The sequence below is a fragment of the Lycium ferocissimum genome, chromosome 6, assembly GCF_029784015.1.
Source record: "Lycium ferocissimum isolate CSIRO_LF1 chromosome 6, AGI_CSIRO_Lferr_CH_V1, whole genome shotgun sequence".
Classification (NCBI taxonomy): Eukaryota; Viridiplantae; Streptophyta; class Magnoliopsida; order Solanales; family Solanaceae; genus Lycium; species Lycium ferocissimum.
In genome coordinates this window covers 57113796-57139423 of record NC_081347.1, presented here as the reverse complement: position 1 = coordinate 57139423, position 25628 = coordinate 57113796, and the positions used below count along the sequence as shown (strand labels likewise).

Genomic DNA, 25628 nt, shown 5'->3' with positions numbered 1-25628 from the left:
AAATATAGATAATTAGGAACTACATAAAAAGCACCACAAATTTTCTTATAATTAAAAATATTTAAAGAATGAAGAAAAATATTGTAGTCAGAAAAAAAAAAGAATACACGATTCTCTAAATAATAATAGTGCCATGTAAAATAAAATAGACCCAAATACAACGCATACAATTTGTTTAAAGGAGCATACAAGTTTTGTTATAAAAAATAAATTGAGTATAAACCGGTAGTTGCTATGTGTCAATTACTTCCGGGAGTTTCTCTTTCCCTTTTTAGTCGTTTGGTATGAGATAAATTTTTTCTCAAAAAAATAAAAAAAAATCGACGAATCCTATTGCCTGTCTACCCCAGATTGTGAAAAATATTTTTATCTAAAATTAAAAAAAATCTAATTTTCCAAATATTTCAGTTCTTATTACATATCAGTTGCTTAAACTAACACAAACACATATACACCATTTCGAACTTTTATATAAAAAATTAAACATTGTTATATAATTTATTTACGTACTTTATCTTGCATCTTTCTATTATATATAAGCCGTGATCGAGGACGAACGCAGCATAAAAGAATGGTACAAAATGTTATTTGAGTTGTACACAAATTTGGCTTATTTATCCTTGTACCAACAGCTTTATAAATTGTACACGCAATGAATGCTTGTATCAAAAGCTATATAAGTTGTGCACTTTACCTAACTATTTTTTAATACCACGTGGACGTATGTCGAAATCTTGCAATATTTATTTTCTTCTCATGTATAGACATATGCACTTTATTTTAATTCTCAGACACATTTATTTAAATCAAATTGCACTTTACTTGTTCACTTTTGACTTTTCACACTTTTACTGAATATTTATTCTCTTCTCATATACAGACGTATGCAGTTCAATTTTAATTCTTCTACACAAATTTATTTCCTCCGTGCACTTTTACTTGTTCACTTTTGACTTTCACGTTTTTTAAGAATTAATAAATGAAGTATTTGTCATACCCTATTTTAACCGAAGTCAAAATAGTTTACAACATCCGGGTAATTCCGGGGTTGTTTGAAGTTAAGAGTCGCCACCTAATTATTTACGGTGAATTAGGGCACCTAAAGTTAGTTAAAATAGTTATCTAAAGTTGGTTTTATTTTAAAGTCTACGAAACCAAAAAGATATGGATAAGGGTTCAATTAGTCTAAAGGGAAGGTGTTAGGCACCCTTTAAGACCCATTAACAATGGTTAACCGACCGGACTTACAAGTAATTAGGCTAAGTGTAAATATAGTATTGTAAAAAGAAAATAACTTTATAAGTGTTATTAAAGTTTATAAATTTAATAATATTGTTTAAAATAAGTTTTATAGAGAATATGATAATTTGCATAAGAGAAGATTTTAAAAAATATTTTAAAATATGACTTGTAAAGTTGCTAAGGTTTTGAAGAAAAGAATATAATAATGTTATTTAAAAATGCTTGTAAATATTGTTAATGCTCAAATGGAAATACAATAATGTTATTTGAAATAAAATTTGTAGTAGATATAGCAATTTGCACAAAAAGGAAACTTTAAATACCATTGAAAGTAAATCAGAAAAAAAAACGTAACGACTTACATATAAGTAATAGATTTTAACAAATTTGAACTTTGACTAAAATAGTATTAATGAGTTAGATGCAAACTAAATCTAGCTTTGCTTATAAGATATGAATTTCTTTTGGATATGAATTTCTTTCTCTTTATTTTTATTAACTATATTTGATAAATCTTGAAGAGATGATTTATGAAAGTCCTTGAATTCATACTTGTGTATTAATAACGTTGAAATTTAAGATGTGACATAATTCCATTAACTCAAAGTATATATAGTTACGCTATTTGCAAATTAGTTATTCCAAATAAATAACATAGATATTAAGATGCTATAAATAGTTTTGACATAAAAGAAGAAAAATGGAGCTTATGGAGTTAATTGGTCTTTCTTAAATTAACTACCTATTATTAAACTAAAGCCTCTCCAAATTCTCCTAGGAATCATCTAAGCTAAGAGACGAAATAGAATAAAGTGTTAGTCACACAAGATAAGCCAAAAAAAAAATACACAACAAAGCTGAGATAGAAGGCAAGGAGAGCAAATGGGTCGGTCCATTTTGGGGCTGCCGCCGTGAAATTTCATTTGTTATTGGGCTTTGGCCCAGAAAATCCCTTTAGTTGCTGCGGGCTGATTGGACAGAGGTTGACTCGAGAGAAATGTTTCGTTGGGCTTCGGCCCAACATCGAATGCGGGAGGAGGTGACGAGTCGCTTGGACTCGTATGCGGGATGTCATGCATAAAAAAAAATGAAAAGGAAAGAATTAGTATACAATCAATGGATAACGTTAAACATGGAAAGCTATAAACTCAAACAGATTCATAATAGCAAAAACGCAACGAGTCACTCGGTGAATGTTCATGCAATAAGTATTTAGCCTAAAAACACAATAACATTGTAGCCTAAGTATGCAGCAATTAACAATCTCAAAATACAAAGCATTGGGACATCAATTATAACATCTGCCCGTAAAAAAAAAAAGAAACATAGCCGCAGCGGTGTGTCTCTCGGGAAATATCACTCAGTCCAAAATGCAGCAAAACTTAGTCTTAACCGATTGATTTTAAGTTCAGTTGCACTCTATATTGCAGCAGTTAACTTCCTTAAAACGCAGCCGCAACATCAATCAAACAGGTACCAGCAGGTGCAGCATTTCGCACGACCTCAATATAATATCGTAATTAATAGACATGAGAATTTGGGAGTATAAATATGAACCAAACAGATCGTATACCCGGTATTTGATCATGCAAACAAACTTTCAGCATATTCCATTTAACATATTAACTGGTCATAACAAATCCAATACCCTTACAAGTCCAACAAACATCATTACAAAGGCATTGTTTTTATCGCTGTAATTTGTAACTTATAGATAACTCTCTATTTAATACACATGAGCAGAGGCGACCCGTCACACTCAAATCAGCAGGCGGGCCTAAGGTTTCCAGATTACCATGAGTATGGCTAGCAGACTGCTTCAGGGAAAATTGTAGTAAACTCATGAAGAAACTCCTCTAACTCAACTAAGCCACTGATCAAACTTCAATCAGAGAGTGCTACAGGTTCTCTACCTTTAAACTAGACAAATGTTAACCCAAATAACTTATACGACAATCAAGTTTTAGGTTTAAACTAAACACTTATGCATTTGTAGGCTAAGCCATATAATCTAACCACCCGCACTAAATCACTTGAACAGATGAAGAGCACATCGTTATCCTTTAATATTAACCAGATTCTATTTCTTAACAAACAATCATGACAATGTGAATTGGAGGGAACTACAACTAACCAGACAACATTAATCTTATCAGCTTAAACGTGACCATGACCTTTTTAAACCCAAAAGAAAATCAACAACCAATATCGATATGTCGTATAATCATTTCGTCACATCTAAACCCAAGTAAATTACGTGCATAACAGAATATGTCATTTCGAACAAATAGAGGGAAAGAGGGACAGTGCCGACTTTTAACTCCCCTTTCTCACGATATCTAACACATGAAATTCTAAAGAAAACCAGCAGTCTCAACACATACAAAACAGAACATGACTACAACAAAAATTTTAGATTCTAAATAAAAGACGATATACCGACCTTTTGTTGGTGCGGTGAACGGGGACAGGGGTCACGAATCTATTCTCGCGACGAACAGATCCGAAATTCAACAGAGTGGACTCGAGCAGTTTGTTTATAACTGTCAGCCAACCGAAATGAAATCAACACTTTATTTCGGCTAGAGTTCCCGAAATAAAGAAAAAAATGTGTTTGGAAGATGGTCGCCCCTCTTCTTTTTTCCTTTTTTTTCGGCCGAGGACTTAAGGGAACATTTATAGGAGACCCTAACTAGGGTTCGTCTTGGGTGTATTTTTAGGCTGGATTTGAAGTCAAATTCGTTCAAAAATCAGAACGTTGGACTTCAAATCACGTGGACTTCAAATCACGTGATTTGTGATTTGATTCGGTGTTGCCAAAAATGGTCCGATCCTTTCTGTTATTTCAAGATTGCCCGCGTCTTGAAGCCAAAAAACGGAAGATTCCCCTCTGTCAACGACAGGACAAGTAAGTGGAGCAGATGTATGGATGATCTTTGTGCGGAAATGGTAAGGCAAAGTCTTTGGAGGTGAAAGGAGGGTTGGGTTTTACTTGAAATTGAGGAGGGAGCATGACGACGAAATGGGGAAGGTGAGGGTGCAGAGTATTGCGCGAAAAAGGATAGGCAAAAATCTACCATTGCTAAAGGAGGTTCGGATTTTGTTGAAGATGGAAGGGATGAGGAAGAGGAGCGTAGGGAGAGAGAAAACGAGAGAGGCGGCTGAAAGTTGTTGAAGAAAGGAGAGAGAGATGGTCTTAGGTTTTAAGTAAAGTGGGCCGGGTCGGGTAGAAGAAATAGTGTGGGCTGGAGCAGATAAGGGCTGGCCGGTTGTGTTGAATTGTTGGGCTGAAAATTTATGGCCTTTTCTCTTTTAACTTGATAACTAGTACAATATATACTAGGTGAAGACGATTAATAACTAGTATGTAGAAAATATAGGATTTAATAAAGTAAAATTAATTTAACGAGTACAAATCCTAAAATGAAGCGATGACGAACCATTAAAAAATGGGAAAACTACGTATATATACATGTTAAGGAGAAATATTTACGAAACGTAACGATAGTTTTCCTTATTTACAAAACATAACGATATATTACAAAACATGACGGATTTTCATATATTTTTTATAAATTTTTTTTTTTTTAAATATATATTTTTTTAAAAAAAATAATTTTTATATATATATTTTTAAATATTAATTTTTTATTTTTTTTTGCTCAATGGCTTAAAAAATTACCTCATATTTCTGTGTATGAAAGTTGTATGAAATGTGTATGTGTGAGCAAAAATTTTAATATAATTTTCATATACAAAATTTTGAGCGAAAACTTTAAGCCTTGAATATTGTATGAAAATTGTTACAATGTTGTTGTAGTTGTATTAATTTTTCGTAAACCTAATATGAAATTTATATACAAATAATGTGAATGAAATTCTAAGTCTTGAGGAAGATATACACATTTCATACCATTCTCATGCATAAAATTTTAAGCATAATGTTTAAGCCTTGATCATGACATACACATTTCATACGTTCTTCATACATAAAATTTGAGCGAATTTTTTTAAGCCTTGAGCAAGATATACACATTTCATACACAAAAATTTGAGCGATTATTTTAAGTCTTGAATGTTGTATCAAAGTTATATACAATGTTGTTGTAGTTGTATTAATTTCACAAAATCTAACATGAACTTTATACATGAAAATGTGAGCGAAATTTTAAGACATGAGCAAGATACAAATTTCATATTGTTTTCATACACACAATTTTGAGCGGATTTTTAAGCCTTGAACGAGATATACACATTTCATACATTTTTCATACACTAAATTTTGAGCAAACTTTTTAAGTCTTGAGCGAGATATACACATTTCATACAACTTTCATACATAAGTTTTTGAGCAAAAAAAAAAAAAATTAATTTTTTTTAAAAATAAAAATAAATTTAAAAAAAAATATTTTTTTTTTTAAAATAAAAAAATATTTTTTTAAAAAATGATTTTTAAAAAATAAAAAATAATTTAATTTTTTTTTTTTTTTTTTAAATATAAAGCATGTTTTGTATAGGATTTGTAATGTTATGTTTTGTAAATATAAAACTATCGTCACGTTTCGTAAATATTTCTCCTTAAGATGTATATATATGTTAAAGACCCTTAAAAAATTGTGATGAAGTAATACTATTGATGTTGATAGTGGGATAGTGAAAATGAAAGTAGTAGAAATAGTAGTGAAAAAATAAATAAAATATACTCAGCTCGTCAATTAATTTAGAAACCCACGAAAATAAATTGGGATAAAAGAGGGACAAAATTGGGTGTCAACATTTGTCATGTTCAATTTTTACCTTGTAATAGAGGTTTAAAAGTGATAAGTACAATGGTTAGAGCAACGAAACAAATCACTATAATCCTTAGCCCCACGGTGGTCGCCAAACTGTTTACCCTAAAAAAGAGAATAGTTGAATTTATTTGTGGTTCAAAGGATTCGTAATTTGTTTTGTTATAAATGGATGAAATAAAATCAGTAATAACTATTATAATCAACCAGGTAATAATATATTGAAGGTTATATAAGCTATAATTGAATAAATAAGCCTAGATTTTATGGATCCTTGGAGATAATCCTTCGTGGGGTTTCCTCCGGTGTAACAAATAATAGCTCCGGTTCTAAGAAGATGAGAATTATTCCGGTATTAAAGTATAAACAAAATAGCTAATTGAAAAGACTGAATGGCAAAAAATGAGTAGAAAATGATTGTTATTCAATGCCTTTTCCCAGGGCTGTTAAGCTCCTTTTATAGTACAAGTACATAAGCTCTTAACCTGTGATTACATACTAATAATGAATTATAATGTGCAATAAATATTGCATTGATGCTGAATCGTAACGTTTGCTTCGTATCCGGACCGTTCATATAACATTATTCTCTTAGTAATGACCCGGTGCTATTGCCTTTGTGGATTTACTCCGGATGTCTCCGGGGCTCTTTACTCGAATTAAATGAGACAACTTGCAACGTTCCACCTTCTTCCACCACGTGCTCTAATACCACTTTGCCACGTGTCGAGCTATATTTTGACATTTATACAGGTATAAAATTATTTCATTAAGAGGAAGCCAAACCGTGCTTCTATTGCATAACTCATAATTTTAAGCAGCAGCCATGCATTTAGTTTAGTAGATTAGCTACCATATTCTTCATCATAGTCTGATTGCTCCAACTTCTTCTTCGTTCTTTGCAGCTGACATGTTACCTGATGCCTAACAAAAGTATCAAAGTATTATCAGATTATTTACAGGAGACAATAATATTCAAAAATATTTTTCTTCTCATAAAATACTAGAGTTCAATTTTTATGTATATTGATAATATAGTATAAAGTTTTTTATACTATCACGTAAACGGAAAGATTTGCTAGTAAAAAGTAAGGTTATACTCCCTCACTTTCAATTTACGTGACACTTTTTAATTGGACATGGAGTTTAAGAAAGAAATGAAACTTTTAAAACTTGTGGTGAGAATTTTAAAGTGATATTGTTTCTAAATATAAAAAGGTGACATTATTTTTTAAACAAAAGAAAATGTATCTTATAAATTGGGACAATGAGAGTAACTTGTAAAATAATAAGGCAGGCCACTCGTCACAACACAGTAAAATAAGATTGTCTAAAAATTTCTGCATGAAGGAAATTATTTTATTGATAAACTCTATGAATATCTGAATGCTCTCTACAATCTCCACAATATAAAATAAATAGCAGCAGTCATATTTATAATAGTATAAAACCTACTTTAACTCAAAACAGGAAAATCTATTCTTATACTAATTTGACTATAAATCCTAATTGGACTGAACATGACTTAAAATTTCAAATCCTAACCAATTTTAATTTCCTACCGTTTTGAATTATTATATCCAACATTGCACTATCAACTTACCTAAATTAAATCCAAAAACTTAAATATGCTGATTGACCTTCTTAGGCTCACGACGCTTTTTCATTGCGTACTTGAAAGAAGCAGAAGATGCATGGTTGAGTACAACTGGTTTTGAGCTTTCAGTGATGCCATTTCTCTCTCTATTTTAATTTGCACCAAATTGTGAAGAACGACAAATATTTTGGCTCTGAATTTCCAGTACCCTCAAAGCACTTTTATAGTCTTGGAGATGGGAACACGAATTAGTAAGAATATATGATCCTGTGAAATTTGAAACTTCGCTCTATTTCAATTATTTCTTTTGGTGGATGGAGTACCCGGGCATTATATTCTCGTCTTGCCATTCATCTAGCTCTCATTTTGTTAGCTTAATCAAATTGGTCTCCTAATTGTGTCATGCAGGTGGACACTGTTTTAGTCGAATCAGTGAATCATCATAAAAGCTTCAAGATTAAGATCAGTGTACCCGGGCTACCTTTTCGTCCAACGATACATACCTGTATGTATGTGTAATTTTTTTGCTAAAGAACCACAGCATTTTATAGAAAATCAGAAGAATTAGTTTAACCAATGAAGGCGTAACATGACTTGGGCAAATATTTACTCTTGGAAGCTTTTAACTTCACAGAATAAATATTTCCCCAAGTTATGTAACACCATCATTGAGTTACATAACTTGGACTAAATAAAAAATTAAAAGACAGAACTTGAATATGCATGCTTTGCTAAAATAGCCCCAAATCAAGAATCTTTCCCTGCAATTCATGGGGATCTTGTTCAAGCTCTACTAGTTTGCTATGTAATAGTAAAGCCAACATCTTTAACGTTGTGGCGACACAGCAATAGGAAACAAACCTCTACATAAATATCCTCTTTCTTTCGTTCTTTCCATATCTAGATTAATAAAAATCTACAGTAACAATCCCTCTTGACCATATATCAACTAATTCAATCGATTTCGAAATTGCTAGCTCAGAGTCCCAAAAACACGTGGTCTTACACTTTGAACCGAACAACAAACCGGTAACATTTTCATTCTATCTTCCTGTCAAATTCCTTCCCTGGTTACCAAGCAGGTAGCTAAATATGCCTATTAATATGAAATACATTAGCAAAGGGACTGCTAATCTTATCATACACATCAATACAGACTCAAACTTTTGAAACATCCAAGTGATGAACATATTTATCATTAAAGGAAAGCCACAAATTTTACAAAATTGGCTAATTCAGTCCCTTGTTCAACAAAATTCATTTGAAACAGAAAGGCATCAATCTGCATCTGTAGCCTCAAATGGAAAATAGAACAACTCTGCCTTTGTAGAAGCTCTGGGGAAACGCATCAATTTTATGGTGACATACCTTTCTTCCTTAGAATCAATGGCTATCCCTTGCTCAATGCACATCCTTACCAGAGATGGAGTGCGAGCACACAATAGCTTTACGAAAAACAGTTCAGTTTTCGAACACTCAAAAGAACTGATGGTCACATACTCGAGCTTGTTGAGTGGTTGGTCCAAGCAGGTTGGTGTCTCTAGATATTTCATAACTGTTTCAGCATTGTCGTCGCTACCCTGGACCAAATGTATAGAGAAATACCAAGTCATTTTAGCTTCTCAAGTTCATGAAGAGCAAAAATTAACCAGATCATACATATATCTATTGTATGACCGCATATATTTAATCATTTCTTACCCCAATTAGAAGTTTACTCAAATTAGGACAACTCTTGATTAACTGTAGAGCACAAGAAGTCTGATCCACTTTGCCAAAGTCAACACCTAACTGTAGATGCCACAAGCAGTTGAGCTTGGAAGGAAGCTCATCCAGAACTATGTTTGCATTCAAAAGCTTTCGGAGAAGTACAACAATTAGAATCAGATGAATACGATCACTACATATAAGATATTCAAGTGAAACAACATGTCAATTTCTTACCTCAAGGACAAAGGAACCCAAATAAAGTTGTTCAAGTGAAGGAAAGCTAAAAAGAAACTTTTCCAAAGTTGATATTTCATCATGTTTCAGATTATCAACCACTTTTTCCAATTCAATCCCTAACATGCTCAAATTTTTGCAATTCATAAAGCAATTTAGAATGAGATAGTGACCCTTATGAACACCCAAGTTCTTCAACTGTGGTGAAACAATCTTCAAGTATTGAGCGCCACAACAGAACATCAAGGCTAATTCCACAAGAAGGGGAACATTGATAACACAAAACTCTGCAGTTGGCGCAAATGTTATTCTTTCCATATGAAGGTTTGTAAGATTCTGAAAGCCAAGAAAAGAATTTGGTGGTTTGAAGACACAGTTGAAGAGTTGCAAATGTGTCAAAGTCGAACAATTATATATATAAGAAGGCAATTTATAAATTCTATTATCTGACATGTTAAGGCTTAGCTCCTTGACACCATTTCTGGTGACATAACGCATCCATCTATTAATATCTGCATATGAAGACAAATGTACTTCTGAAACGTCAAGAACAAACTTCACAGTGTTTCCAATATGCTGTAAGAGAATGTCATCAACTATTTTTCTGAAAACAGCTTGAGATTTTGCTGTTAACTTTTTGCAAAATAAGTTATCCAATACCAGATACGGAAGAGTGGTCCAAATATCTCTCCATTTTTTGGACAAAACACAAGTTCTTGCTGCATCGTGAACCGGCAAGAGCTCAAGGATGCGATCAACAACGTTTCTTGGCAGGGCAGTGATTATATCTTCTCTTTCCACTTCAACAGCAACTCTTTTACTAGTAGATGCTAAAAGAAGTTGAATAGTCTTCAGGCATAAATCCAAGAATACAACAACATATCCAATGTAATTTCACAAGTCGAATCTGAAGAGAATGGTGTGTACATCCTATCTTAAGAGGCGAAAAACCTGTTTTCGATAGATCCTCGGTTCAGCTCAAAGGAAAAGTATAACAGAGCAATAAGGAAAAGAGTCACTCTTTTTGGGTCCCTCCATCCCAATTTAAATATTTTAATTTGATTGACCATGAAATTTTAAGAAATAAAAGGGCACGTCTTAAATAAAAAATGTGTATAGTACTTTAAAGAAAGTAAGACACTTAAATTAAAATGGCGGGAGTAATAGAAGTAATTGAAAAGCCACATACTAAAAATACCATGATAAAGCATTGTTAATTTATAATTCAATAAAAATAAAAATAAAAAGAGAGAGAGAATAGTATACCTTGAGTCATGGTGGCTGATTCAATTAGAACAGTACCAAAATGCATAGAGTTTTCATTTAGCAGCAGAGCATGTAAAAGAGTTAGAAGTCATAGTACCCACCGAAGAATTCGCAGGTGAAATCTTAGGTTTTAGGGATTTTTGGTTTGGGGTTCCATCACAAAGCCAAACAGCCCTTTCATCTGTCCTTTTTATTGTCATTTTCTTTTAAAGTTTTTTTTTTTTTTTTTTGAAGTTTCACTCCTGCGCCTTAAATTCATGTAGATTTTTCTATTATATATACGTGGAGGAAGACGAACACAGCATTGACAAATTGTACAAAAGGTTATCTAAGTTGTACATTAAATTTGGACTTACTTCAATTATACTTAATTTTTTTTCTTTTTTTCCAATTGTGGGTCCACTTTATTTAACAAGTACTACACTTGATTTATCATCTATTCTCTTTACACGTCTATTCTACTTTAATATATATATATATATATATATATATATATTTCTTTACTTCTACACTTCATTTTATTACTTTACTCTTTATAAAAAAACACATGAAATTGTGACTTCTGCGTAGACTAACATGTGTACATTTGAAGTTTAACATTAATTCTACCTCTCGTATGTTTACTTTTTAAGTCTCCACGTGTCCGATTAATGCCCATTGTCCTTTCATTTCCTTCATTTTTGCATATAAACCTCTATTCAATTTAAGTGTCTAAGTTTAACTAGAATACGGAGTTTTTTATGAAATAAAGATAAACTTTTGAATCTTGTGATTCTAAATTAAAAATGTGTATAATATAATAAGATATACTTTGAATCTTGTGATTATAAACTTGATACGTAGGATATTTGAATTGTCAACTTACTAAATATAAAAAGAGGGGGACATAACCAAAATAAGATAAATTTCAACAATAATTGAGAAATTAAGGGGGAAAATAAGAGGAAAAGAAACAAAATATGGAGACTCAATAAGGAGAATCGCAAAGATCCGTTGCGAAATATACAAACCATAAAGACTAACTAAAGTAAATAATGCCTTTCTTCTTCACTATTCCGGTGGTCTCTCAGCCTTTCTTCTACTTCTCCGGTCTTCACTCGCTCAATCTAATTTTTCTCTCGGGGTCGCTTGGTGGTTCCATAGGTGAATCGAATTTGAAATTTTCTTTTAATTTTTCTTGTTTAAATTAGAGTTTTGCTATTAATTTTGGTGAGTTTATTCTACAAATTTCTTTGTTAATTAGATCTAACGCAGTGTCTCAATTGTCTTTTCATTTCCTTCATTTGGCATATACTCCCTCTGTTTCAATTTAAGTGTCTAAGTTTGACTAGACACGGAGTTTAAGAAATAAAGATAAACTTTTGAATCTTATGATTCTAAATTAAAAATGTGTATAATATAATAAAATATCCTTTGAATCTTGTGATTATAAACTTGACATTTAGGATATTTGAATTGTCAACTTACTAAATATAAAAAGTGACATAACCAAAATAAGATAAATTTTAACAACGATAGAGAAATTAAGAGGAAAAAAATAAGAGGAAAGAAACAAAATATGAGACTCACTAAGGAGATATTCGCGTATCCTGCAAAATATATAAACCATAAAGACTAACTAAAGTGAGAACCAAATTAATCATGTTTTCGCCGTGCATCGCACAAAGATATAGTTAATAGTAATAACCTGATTATAAAATTCTTAAAGTTAAGGATTTATTTGGTTTTGTTTACTCAAAAATAATTTTGATAATTTAAAAAGTGTTGTCACATAATTAGTCAAATTAATATCTTTTGTTAAAAGACAAAATATCTAAAAAGGGACTGGAGTTTAGGGTGTGTTCGGTACGAAGGAAAATGTTTTTTCATGAAAAATGTGGAGTAAATTCCTTAAAAGGTCATCCACGTTTTGAAAATTGCTTCCTAATATCAATTTTGTTTCTTTTAGGACTAGAATATCACTATTTTCCTCAAAATATACTAAACATACAAAATTCTCCTCTCCTAGTTGGCAAGCCATGTCACATTAAACTTTCTATTTTTTAAGGCAATCTTACACAAATACAACTTTTAAAAAAGCTATTTAAAAAAGTTACAACTACTTTCAGAAAATTACATAAATACAATTTATTCTAATTTTATAACTTTTTAATTACATTATGTACAACTTTTCATATATCCCTTAAATATCTCTATGAAATGCATTAAAATGGAAACTTGGCTTCCCTAAAATTCTAATTACCCATGAATTACCATTAAAATAGGATCTTAATTAATAATTGACAGACCATCACATAAAACTTGGCTTACTTTCTGCCATCACATATTTATTATTCAATCTCTCTCTCTCTCTCTCTCTCTCTCTCTCTCTCTCTCTCTCTCTCTCTCTCTCTCTCAAATAGGAAAATTAACTCAGTTAAATTTAAATTTGTATATATTTAATATAGTATAGAATATATACCTAATATATGAATATTATAGCGTGCTTCTTCAATATACCTGATATATGAAAGCAATAATATCTATCTATATATACACTCCATATAATACCTTTTGTGTAATATACATAAGAAATAAAATTATATATGGCATATTGTAATAGTTATATATATGATAATACCTTTTTGTAATATACATAGGAAATAAAATTATATATAGTATATAGTAATAGTTATATACATAACAAATAATATTATATCTAGTATATACAACAACAATAACAACAACATACTCAAAGGAATCCCACAACGTGGGGTCTGGAGGGTAGAACAGACGTAGACCTTACCTACCTTATAAGTGGTGAGGCTACTTTAAGACCCTACCAAGAAAAGGCATATGAAAGATCGAATGCGGCAAACAAATCAAAGCAATTATGAAAATGAAAACAATGAAAGTAAATAAGACATTATGAACCAACAGGTACTCGCAGAAATCAAGAGATAAGAAACTATAGAGCAATAAAACTACTCGTAAGAAAGGATAAACGCGACTACCTACTAGCCTTCTACCCTAATATGAGTCCTCCATACCCTCCTATCTAAGGTCATGTCCTCGGTAAGCAGGCAATGCACCATGTCCTATCTAATCACCTCTCCCCAATACTTTTTCGACATGCCTCTACCTCTTCTGAAACCGTCGCTAGCCAGCCTCTCGCACCTCCGCATTAGGGCATTTGCATCTCTCCGCATCACATGCCCAAACCATCGCAAACCTCGCTTCCCGCATCTTGTCTTCCACCGAGGCTACTCCAACCTTGTCCTGAATGACTTCATTCCTAATCTTATCTCTCCTAGCGTGCCCACACATCCATTATAGCATTCTCATTTCCGCCACTTTCATCTTCTCGAATACGAGATTTTCTTGATAGGCCAACACTCCGCCCCATACAACATAGTTGGTCTAACCACCACTTTTGTAGAACTTGCCTTTAAGTTTTTGGCACTTTCTTGTCACACAACACTCCGACGCAAGCCTTTATTTCATCCACCGCACCAATACTTGTGTGACGTCATCATCAATGTCCCCATTTCCGTGTATAATAGACCCAAGATACTTGAAACTATCTTTTCTTCGTATGAACCGGGTGCAATGCTTCACTTCAACGTCCATCTCATGCACTATATCACTGAACTTGCACTCCAAGTACTCTGTCTTGGTCCTACTCAACTTGAACCCTTTAGACTCCAGAGTTTGTCTCCAAACCTCTAGCTTAGCGTTAACTCCGCCGCGAGACTCGTCAATCAGGACCATGTCATCCGCAAATAACATACACCATGGCACCTCACCTTGAATTTTCCGCGTCAATCCATCCATCACCAAGGAAAATAAAAAAAGACTAAGAGCTGATACCTGGTGCAACCCCATCACCACTAGAAAGTGCTCTGAGTCTCCTCCCATAGTCCTTACCCTGGTCTTGGCCCTATCATACATGTCCTTGATCGCCCGATGTACGCCATATACACCTCTTAGCCCAAAGCATCTCCATGAACCTCTCACACTTTGTCGTATGCCTTTTCTAGGTCGATGAATACCATGTACAGGTCCCTCATCCTCTCGCTAGACTGCTCCACCAGTCTCCGTACAAGATGAATAGCTTTTGTAGTTGAGCACCCCGGCATGAATCCGAACTGATTCTCAGAGATAGACACACCTCTCCTCACCCTCATCTCCACCACCCTTTCCCACACTTTCATAGTGGGCTTAGCAACTCGATCCCCTCTCGTAGTTGTTACAACTTTGAATGTCGTCTTGTTTTTGTACAATGGAATCATTGTCTTGCATCGCCATTCTTCGGCATCTTAGCCGTCTTAAAAGATGACATTAAATAATCAAGTCAACCACTCCAAACCTCGCCCCCGTCTGCCTCTTCCAAAACTCCCTGTGGAATCTCATCGGCCCGGTCGCTCTTCCCTACTTATCCACGAACAACACCCTTAACGTCCTCAACCTTTATACTCCTACAATATCTAAAATCACGACACCTCTCAGAGTACTCCAAATCTCCCAACACAATATCTTTGTCTCCTTCGTTGTTCAAGAGTTTGTGGAAGTATGACTGCCATCTCCGTTTAATGAGAACGTCCTCCACCAGTACCCTACCATCCTCGTTCTTGATGCACTTCACTTGATCCAAGTCACGCGCCCTCCTATCCTTTGCCTTGGCTAGTCGGTACAACTTCTTATCCCCGCCTTTATCCTCTAGTTCTGCATACAGGAGTTCAAAAGCTGTTGTCTTTGCCACCGTAACCGCTAACTTTCTCTCCTTCCTCGCCATCTTATACAATTCCCTATTCGTTTGCTTCTCCTCATCATTCTTGATGTCTACCAACTTCGCATACGCCACCTTCTTAGCTTTCCACCTTCTCTTGAACTTCTCCATTCCACCACCAAATTCCCCTCGTCGACCACGGCCGCCCTTCGAGACCCCAAAAGACCTCTCTACCGCTTCCGTAATGCAACCGGGCCGTCCCGTCCTGATATATTGGTCGCCTCCCACTACTCTCCCGTGCTCCCATAGTCCTCAACTTCTCCCCCATCTCCAGGCACCCGTCATGGTCAAACTCCCCCATTTGATCCTAGGCCTGTCATCCACGACCCTCTTTCTCTTTCTCATCTTGATTTCCAAATCCATCACCAAGAGATTATGCTAGGTCGTTAGATTCTCACTCGGAATCACCTTGCAGTCTTTACAAAGACTTTTATCGTCCCTCCTAAGGAATAAAAAGTCTATCTGCGTCTTAGCCACCGAACTACAAAAGGTTACCAAGTGCTCCTCCTTCTTCGGGAAACTCAAATTGGCTGCGCCAATGTTCACCCCAAAGGCTTTGCGAAATCCAACGGTGCAACTCCCTCCTTCGTTCCCCGTCTCGAAACCACAACCTCCATGCATATCATCATATCCCCCGTAAATTGACCCAATGTGCTTTCATTGTAAATCTCCTCCGATGAATATCGCCTTCTCGATACCTCCCATCATCTCGTCCAAATCCTCCCAAAAACGTCTTTCTTCTCCTCGCCCAAGCCCTATGTGCATAAAGACTAATAATGTGCAAAATAAACCCTCCAACGACCAGTTTAATCGTCATCAACCTATCACTGACCCTCTTAACCCCTACCACCTGGTCTCTTAAGTCATTATCTACTAAAATGTCAACCACATTTCTATCCCTCGACCTACCTGAGAACCATAACTTATACTCGTCCACATCTTTAGCCATAGATCCTAACCCTTTAGTCTCCTGGACACAAGCTATATTAATCCTCCTCTTCTTAAGAATCCTAACTAGTTCGATGGACTTCCCCGTTAGAGTCCCAATATTCCAAGACCCTAGTCGCAGCCTAGAGACTCCCTTAACCCACTTACCCCCTCTAACCCTCACCCCCGTCCTAAAACATGACCTTAGTCCACCATCGTCTACCAAAGCTAGTAATGCAAATATAAACTACTCAAATAGGCAAGAATCAATACTAAAACACAAGTTAGCAATAATCTAGATGAAAGTGTAACTACTACGACAAGAACGATATAAGTAATGCAAGAATATAAATTAGCTGCAAGGATACAAGACAGAGAATTAAAAAAAAAAAAAAAAGGCAGTCGGAGGTACCAACTCCAATTAGACAGAACCTGCTCACGCGCGGAAGTACTGTTGATGCCGGAAGTACCGTTGACGCCGAAATTACTGTTCACGCATGAAAACTCGAATCTATCGGAAAGGAGCAGGGAACACTAGAGAGAAGGAAGGAGAGAAGAGAAAGAAGATAGGAGAAGAAGAGGGGGCGGGGGGTGGGTATAGGCCGTCTACAACTCTAGAAAAGAGACAACTTACACGGGAGGTCACGTCGGGAGTTGGGGGGTGGGGGTGGGGGTGAGCTAGGGGGTGGGGGATGGGAAGAAGATCGTTGGTTTTCTTAGAGAGAGAGAGAGAGAGAAAAGAGAAGAGAGAGAGAGAGAGAGTCCATAGTGTAATATACATAAGAAATAAAATTACATATAGTATATAGTAACAGTTATATACATAACAAATAATATTATATATAGTATATAATAGTGAAATATACGTAATATATAAGTGCAATAATATATATACTTGTTCAAAGAATTGTATACATACATATCATATAAACAATAATATACCTATTTATGGATTAGATAGCTAAGTAGTTGGAGATTTTTAGAAAAGCAATTAATGTGTTTTGATATGTATTTAATTTGGTTATCATGAATATATGAAACTCCTTATTTTTAGCCTTTTATTCATAGCAACATTCTTTATTTATGGTATAATATCATATATACCCTGTATATATAGTACATTTGTAGATTATGTAATTTAATTAATAGTTGTAGATTATGAAATATTATATTCATTTACTTGTATTAATGTAACTTCCCCATTTTTTTAATAATAAATTTATTTATCTCAACTCTTTCCAAATCCGTTTAACCAACCAACCCATGTCTTATACTCATTAGGCAATTTGTAGGATTGCCCTTCGCTGGGGGTGGTCTTTAATTTATGCTTCTCAAATTGATGGTATTTGATTTTTTCCCTTCGTTAAAATTCTCTTGGTTTCGGGTTCGAACCCCCGCTTAATAAAAAATTTTAAAAAAAAATATCTTCAGCCAGAGTTTTGCATGCTTCAGGCAAAATTTCAAACTCTACCTTAAGGTAGAGTTTTTGGCAAAATTCTCCCTTGCGAATCCAAACCTCTGCCTCGTGAATTTTTTTTTTTTTTCTGAGCTAGGGTTCGAACCCAGAACCTCGAGGTATTAGGCGAAGGAAAATTAAAGACCACCAATTTGAGGGGTAAAAATTAAAGATCACCCCAAAAGAAGGATAATCCGCGCAAAAAAAAAAAAAAAGATACCCATTTAACCATATTTGAAAGCTTTAGGCAAATACCATTTTCAAACTTAATAACTGAGCACATTATGCAATTCTCAGTTAAAAACATCTGGATACTATAACTGTGAAAGAGAAAACTTAAACATGAACTCGATTTTTATAGTCAAGTTGAGTGGCAGAGCCAGGATTTTCGCCGAGGGGGTTCAAAATATAAAAAAATAAACATACAAAGAAGCCTAAGGGGGTTCAACATCTACTATATATACCTAAAAAATAATTTTAACCTTATAAAAATAGTATTTTTTTTCCGCAGAGGGGGTTCGGATGAACACCCTCGGCTCCGCCACTGGTCATGTTGATTATTATTCTATTCTGGGAAAACACACGAGAAGAGATTAAATTATAACACAACTACACAAACTATAGACACAAGGTAAGCAAACAAAAAAAAACTTAATTTTAAGAAAATAACTCCAATACCACGTTGAATATTCGAAATTATATCATCTTCTAAATTTTAAAGACTAAAAAAAATAGAAGAAAATTTGAATTTTACCTCATGGGTATAAGATATGGGTTGATTGGTTAAATGAGTTTGGGTCGGGTTGGGTTTGATGGATTTGATGAGTTAAATAAATTTGTTATTAAAAAATTAGAATTTTAATGTGATATGACATGTCAACTAAGAGAGAAGGAGGATTTTGTGTTTGGTATATTTTGAAGAAAATAATGATAGTTGAGTGATATTCAAGGCCTAAAAGAAATAAAAGTGATATTAAGAAGCAATTCTCAATACATGGGTGACCTTTTGAGGAATTTATTCAAAAAAAAGTGTTCTTGAAAAATAAATGAATTCTTACTTATTTTCTCATGTTCGATTAGTTAGCGAAGGAAGGTGTGGAAGTCGAGAATTAGGGTAGATGTTTAGTAGGTAATAGAGTGTTATCCTACTTTTAGTCGTATGTTTTAGGGTAGTCATGTAGTTTCTTTTTCGCTAATGTGTATTGATATATGTTACTGCATTTTTGTACATTTGCTATTTTTGTCGTCCCTTTTTCTTTTCTTAAGTTTCTGCATCGGTTACATTTCTTTTGAGCCGAGGGTCTATCGGAAATAGCCTCTCTATTCCAAAGCTAGAGGTAAGGTCTGAAATCTTTCCCTCCCCAGACCCCACTTGTGGGATTACACTGGGTATGTTGTTGTTGTTTGTTGTTGTTGATTAGTTAGCGGAATTTTTTTTACGAAAATACCCACCATCCACCCCCACCCCCACCTAGAGGTGTCAAATGAGCTGACCTGCCCTTTAAAGCCAAAGAATAAATGGGTTAGAGATTTACCGACCCCTTTATATCAAGGCCTCTAAAATGGCAAATTAGCCCTCAAATTTCCCCTAAGGGCCACACGCTAGGACGGACCAACCCTTTAAGGCTTTTCTTTTTCAGAAATAGCATTATCTAATAAGAAATTTACTTGGCATAACTTACATTATTACCTATTTATGAAACATAACTAAATTTTACAATAATTATATTTAGTAGCTAAAATATAACATATTTACTTCCTATAGCTATCACTTTTAATTTTTACCACTCATCTGATAACTTCCCACACCCCTAAAAGCAAAAAAAAAACATCCCTCTCTCCTATCCCCCTAAATACACGCCATTATGCCCAATATCCCTTAATTTCCTCCAATTTCAAATCAGTTTTACAATAGTTCAACTTCCTTGTTTATCTGTAATTAACTACTCATTAATTTCACTTATAATTCAAATCTAATTCCCAACAAAAGGTAAGATTCTATACTGATTTTTACGTTTCACCGTGTATTTAACTTATATTTTCGTTTTGTATTTTGATTATTATGTTCAATATTACTTATTCTGGTTTCTGTTGACTATATTTCAGATATATTTTTCATATATTTTGACTATATTTAGAAAAATTTAAGGAAAAAAAAAAAAGGTTGCAGTGAAGACATTGTTACCTCAATTATGACTATATTTTGGCTATATTTTAATTGTATTTTTGATTATTATGTTCAATATTACTTATTTTGGTTTCTGTTGACTATATTTCAGATATATTTTGACTATATTTTTCAAAATTTCAGAAAAATAAAAAAAAATAAAAAAAGTTGTAGTGAAAACGTTGTTACCTCAATTATGAACTCAACTTGAATTCGATATTTCAACAGATGAATTCATATATATATTCGTCGTTTAAAACGAACTCGCTCATTTTCACTGGTTTGATATTGTTATTTTTCAAAGTTTTTTTGATGAACTAGTTTTTCGAACCTTTTTTCTTTTTGGTTAAAAATATGAATGTACTTTTTGAATTCAATTTTTTTTTGAATTTGTTAAATGTTTGAATGAGATATGAGATCGGATATGGAATGGGAGGATATTTGCGTGAATCGGGAACATTAAAAAGCTGATTTTAATTTAAATTGGAATAGATTTTGTTTCCATAAATATAGCACTTTCAGTTTTTCTCGTGTGTATTTCCGTTATATTTATCCTATATTTAAGTCGACGCGATGCCTACTAGCTAAATATATAGTCCTCCGGCTACGAATTGTAAATGTAAAATATGTAGTTATAGGTTGTTAGAAGGAGCTAAAAGGTAGTTGTTTGTGAAAATTTTACTATCTAATAACTGATTTTTGATACAATTTGAACATGAAACTTTTTGCAATCTGAAATAGAATCTTATACCACTCATTATTGCGCGAATTCATATTACAGAAATAAAATAAATTCAAGAGAACAAATATAAATTACTACTATTTTTGTTCACTAATTCAAATCACATCCAAAAGAAATTAAACATAATATAATCTCTAATAACTCCAGTTTCTAATTTACTACTCCAGTAAACATAATTTTCACTGGAGCACTTTACCCTGCAACATTCCAATGAACTTGATATAAACATAAAGAGGTCTACCAAAGGTCATTTCTGTTTTTTTGCTACGTTCAATAGAGCCCGCCAATGTACAAAGTAAACATAAAGAGGATTCGCTTTTCAATAAAACAAGAAGCTACATGACTGAAATGTCCATTTTTAAATCTCATTGATAAGAGTTAAGAATCCAATTCTTATAAACTGATCCTATGTATTTCTTAATTTTCGACTTCTTAATCTCGCTTGCTGCATCAGTTGTATACTGTTAAAGATGAAAGATGACATCTATCAATTGGGAACTATTCTACTAGAGGTAATTATGGAGTAGACTGAAACAGAAGATCTGAAGCATCAGGTAACAATTATAAGACCCTCTATTCTCCAAGAATATTGTTTTTATCCACATAAATATCCTCTTTTTTCCGTTCTTTCCATATCTAGATTATAAAAGCTACAGTAACAATCTCTCTTGACCATATAACAACTAATTCAACCGATTTCGAAATTGCTAGCTCATAGTCCCAAAAACACGTGGGTTTACATTTCGAACCAAACAACAACCGGGAAACATTTTCATTTTATCTTCCTGTCAAATTCCTTCCCTGGTCACAAACAGGTAGTTAAATATGCATATATTAATATGAAATACATTAGCAAAGGGACTGCTAATCTAATAACACACATCAATACAGACTCAACTTTTGAAACATCCAAGTGATGAACATATTTATCTTTAAAGGAAAACCACAAGTTTTACCAAATTGGTCAATTCGATCCCTTGTTAACAAAATTCATTGAAAACAGAGGCATCAGTCTGCGTTCGTAGCCTCAAACGGAAAATAGAACAACTCTGCCTTTGTAGAAGCTCTGGGGAAACGCATCAATGTTATGGTGACATTCCTTTCTTCCTTAGAATTAATGGCTATCCCTTGCTCAATGCACATCCTTACCAGAGATGGAGTGCGAGCACACAATAGCTTTACAAAAAGCAGCTCAGTTTTTGAACAATCAAAAGAACTGATGGTCACATAGTCGAGCTTGTTCAGTGGTTGGTCCAAGCAGGTTGGTGTCTCCAGATATTTCATAACTGTTTCAGCACTGTCGTCGCTACCCTTGACCTAATGTATAGAGAAATACCAAGTCATTTTAGCTTCTCAAGTTCACAAATATGAAGAACAAAAATGAACCAGATCATACATATATCTGGTGTACGACCACATATATGTATCATTTCTTACCCAAATCTGAAGTTTACTCAAATTAGGAGAACTCTTGATTAACTGTAGGGCGAAAGAAGTGTGATCCACCTTGCCAAAGTCAACACCTAAATCTAGATGCCACAAGCAATTGAGCTTGGAAGGAAGCCCATCCGGAATAATGTTTGCACTCAAAAGCTTCGGAACAAGTACAATAATTAGAATCAGATGAATACAATCACTATAAGATATCCAAGTGAAACAACATGTCAATTTCTTACCTCAAGGACATAAGGACCCAAATAAAGTTGTTCAAGCAAAGGAACGCTAAAAAGAAGCTTTTCCAAAGTTGATATTTCATCATGCTTCAGAATGTCAACCACTTTTTCCAATTCAATCCCTAACACGCTCAACTTTTTGCAATTCATAAAGCAATTTAGCACGAGATGGTGACATCCACGAACAACCAAGGACTCCAACTGTGGTGAAACAATCTTCAAGCATTGAGTGCGATGACATAACTTCAAGGTTAAACCGACCAGAAGGGGAACATTGATAACGCAGAACTTTGTGGTTGGCACAAAAGTTATTTCTTCCAGATTGAGGGTTCTAACATTTTGAAAGCCAAGAAATGGATTTGGTGGTTTGAAGTCACAGTTGGAGAGCTCCAAATGTGTCAAGGTAGGACAATTAAATACAAAAGAAGGCAGTTTATAAGTTATTAAATAAGTTGTATTATCTGACATTTTAAGGGTTAGCTCCTTGACACCATTTCTGGTGACATAACGCATCCATCCATTAATAACGTCATATGAAGACAAATGTACTGCTGAAATATCAAGAACAAACTTCACAATGTCTCCAATATGCTGTAAGAGAATCTCATCCACTGTTTCCCTCAAAACAGATTCAGAGTTTCTTTGGCTGTAAAAGAATTGACATTTTGCTATTAACTTTTTGCAAAACAAGTTATCCAATACCAGATGCGGAAGCGAGACCCAAATATCTCTCCATTTTTTGGATAAAACACAAGTTCTTGCTGCATCGCGAACTGGCAAGAGCTCAAGGATGCGATCAACAACGTTTCTTGGCAGGGCAGTGATTATATCTTCTCTTTCCACTTCAGCAGCAGCTCTTTTACTAGGTGCTAAAAGAGGTTAAATATTCTTAGACTTAAAATACATAATCCAAAAATACAACAACAACAACATACCCAAAGGTAGTCTCACAAGTGGGGTCTGGGGAGGATAGACCTTATCCTACCTTGGGAGGTAAAGCCTCCCAAGAGGTTGTTTCCGGTAGACCATCAGCTTAAAGAAAAGGAAAATAAAGCAATACGGAAAATAAATACTCCCTCCGTCCCACTTTAAGTGTCTTAATTTGACTAAGACAATTTTAAATCTTGTGGTCTTAAATAAAAAGATGTGTGTATCTTATGGTCTAAAACTTGTAAAACTTGCTAAAAATAAAAAACCACTCTTTTTGGGACATACAAAAATGAAAAGAAAGCCACTTAAATTGGGACGGAGGGAGCTACAAAAGTAATTAAAAAGCCACGGCAAGATTATAAAGAGAGCATGACAAAGCATTGTTAATTTATAATCCAAAGATAAGAAAAGAAAAAGGGGAAGAGAGAGAAATGTATACCTTGAGTCATGGTGGCTGATTCAATTAGAAGAGTACCAAAATGCACAAAGGTGAGAACACTATGGAGCATAAACAAACTTAAAAGAGTTAGAAGTCATAGTAACCACCGAAAATCGCAGGTTGCCGGAAGTTGTAAGGGAGAAGAAGAAATAGTGAAATCTTAGGGTTTTGGGGATTTTTGCTTTGGGGTTCCATCACAAAGCCAAACAGCTCTTTGAGCTCCTTTGGATTAACTAAAAAAAAGTGGTTGTTAAGCATAAACTGTGTTTGTATAAAAGTGCTTAAAGGGTTTTTAGAAGTAAGAGTAATATTGAAATTAACAGAATATAAGGGATAAAAGGGTAAAGTCATTAGTCAAATTAAAATGACTTTTACGCTAAAAAAATAAGTTGGGTTGAGCAACTTCTTGGTTTTGAGTTATTTTAAGTACTTTTTAACTTAAATTAAGTTGTTTTCTATTTTTATCAAACACTCAAATAGGTTAAAAATATCTTATAAGCTGATTTGATCACCTTATAAGCCAATCCAAACGGGCTCTTTATATCTCCTTTTTATTCTGATGTTCTTTTAAAGTTTCACTCCTGCTGAATACTCCTCTCCCAATTTCCAATTTTACTTGTCCCCTGTATTAAAAAATAGATGCCCATTTTACTTGTCCAGTTTACAAAATCAAGAGATAATTTATCATATCATACTTGTTTTACCCTTACTATTGATTATGAGTTGAAGACTTCAATAAATATTATTAGATTGTTTCGTAATAATTAGGGGTGATATAGTAAAATTGTCATTCTGTTTATGACTCCTTAGGGGCGTGCTAAATCAATACATGATAAGTAAAAATAGACGGAGGGAGCAGTACTCTGATAAGCTTTAAGTATTGATAAGTATTTTTAAGGCTAAAACTGATACTCCGTCCGTTTCAGTTTATATGAACCTATTTGACTGGACACGATATTTAAGAAAGAGTGAAGGCTTTTGAAACTTGGGGTTCAAAATAAGTCTTGAATATTTGTGTGGCTGTAAATCATTTCATAAAGTGAATTTGTTTTCAAATTAGGAAAGATGTCATTCATTTTGACACGGACTAAAAAAGAAATAGGTTCACATAAATTGAAACAGAGGGAGTATTAATTAATGAATAAGTAGTGACGTGTTTGGATAGATGTGCTAAAATTATTAATAAGTAGTTGACGTGTTTGGTAAAAAGTGCTCATAAATTGTTCTTATGTTAGGATGACTAAAATGTCCTTAATTTTTTTTTAAGTATTAGTATAAAGAAAAGGAGGAAAGACGGATGTGGAGTAAACAGGAAGTTAGGAGTTTTGTTTAGGATTTTTTTGTTTTTGAGAATTCAAAAAATATAAATATTTGGTCAAAACTAAAAGTGCTTATAAGCTGAAAAACCATAAGTTGGGGATGACCAATTTATGACTGATTTGGCTTATAAGCACTTTGTTATTTACCAAACGTGTAGATAAGTTAAAAAGTGCATATAATTAGTCTAATTTAGCCGGCTTATAAGCTTAGCCAAACACCTTCTAATTGATAAACCAACTATTGAATTTGATTGCGCCTCTCACAGTGACAACATTTCTAAATATTTTTTTATTAATAAATATTAGAAAAATATACTAGTAATCTTCAAATCTTGATATATTATCTCAAGTTCATTCCAACTCACTTG

General features: G+C 33.8%; 2 protein-coding genes across 2 annotated transcripts; both read right to left on the bottom strand.

Moving 5' to 3' along the window:
- Positions 1-8558: 8558 nt before the first annotated feature.
- LOC132059871 (F-box/FBD/LRR-repeat protein At1g13570-like) lies at positions 8559-11295 on the bottom strand. Its single transcript, XM_059452713.1, has 3 exons — positions 10840-11295; positions 9574-10403; positions 8559-9486 (listed from the first exon to the last, which is right to left on the bottom strand). Exons 1-3 carry the CDS (start codon positions 10883-10885, stop codon positions 9316-9318), a joined length of 1047 nt encoding a protein of 348 aa, XP_059308696.1. The 5' UTR covers positions 10886-11295; the 3' UTR covers positions 8559-9315.
- A 10321-nt stretch (positions 11296-21616) lies between these two features.
- On the bottom strand, positions 21617-24178 carry LOC132059870 (F-box/FBD/LRR-repeat protein At1g13570-like). The gene is made up of 4 exons (XM_059452712.1): positions 23942-24178; positions 22576-23441; positions 22337-22492; positions 21617-22216 (listed from the first exon to the last, which is right to left on the bottom strand). Exons 1-4 carry the CDS (start codon positions 24009-24011, stop codon positions 21908-21910), a joined length of 1401 nt encoding a protein of 466 aa, XP_059308695.1. The 5' UTR covers positions 24012-24178; the 3' UTR covers positions 21617-21907.
- Positions 24179-25628: the final 1450 nt, after the last annotated feature.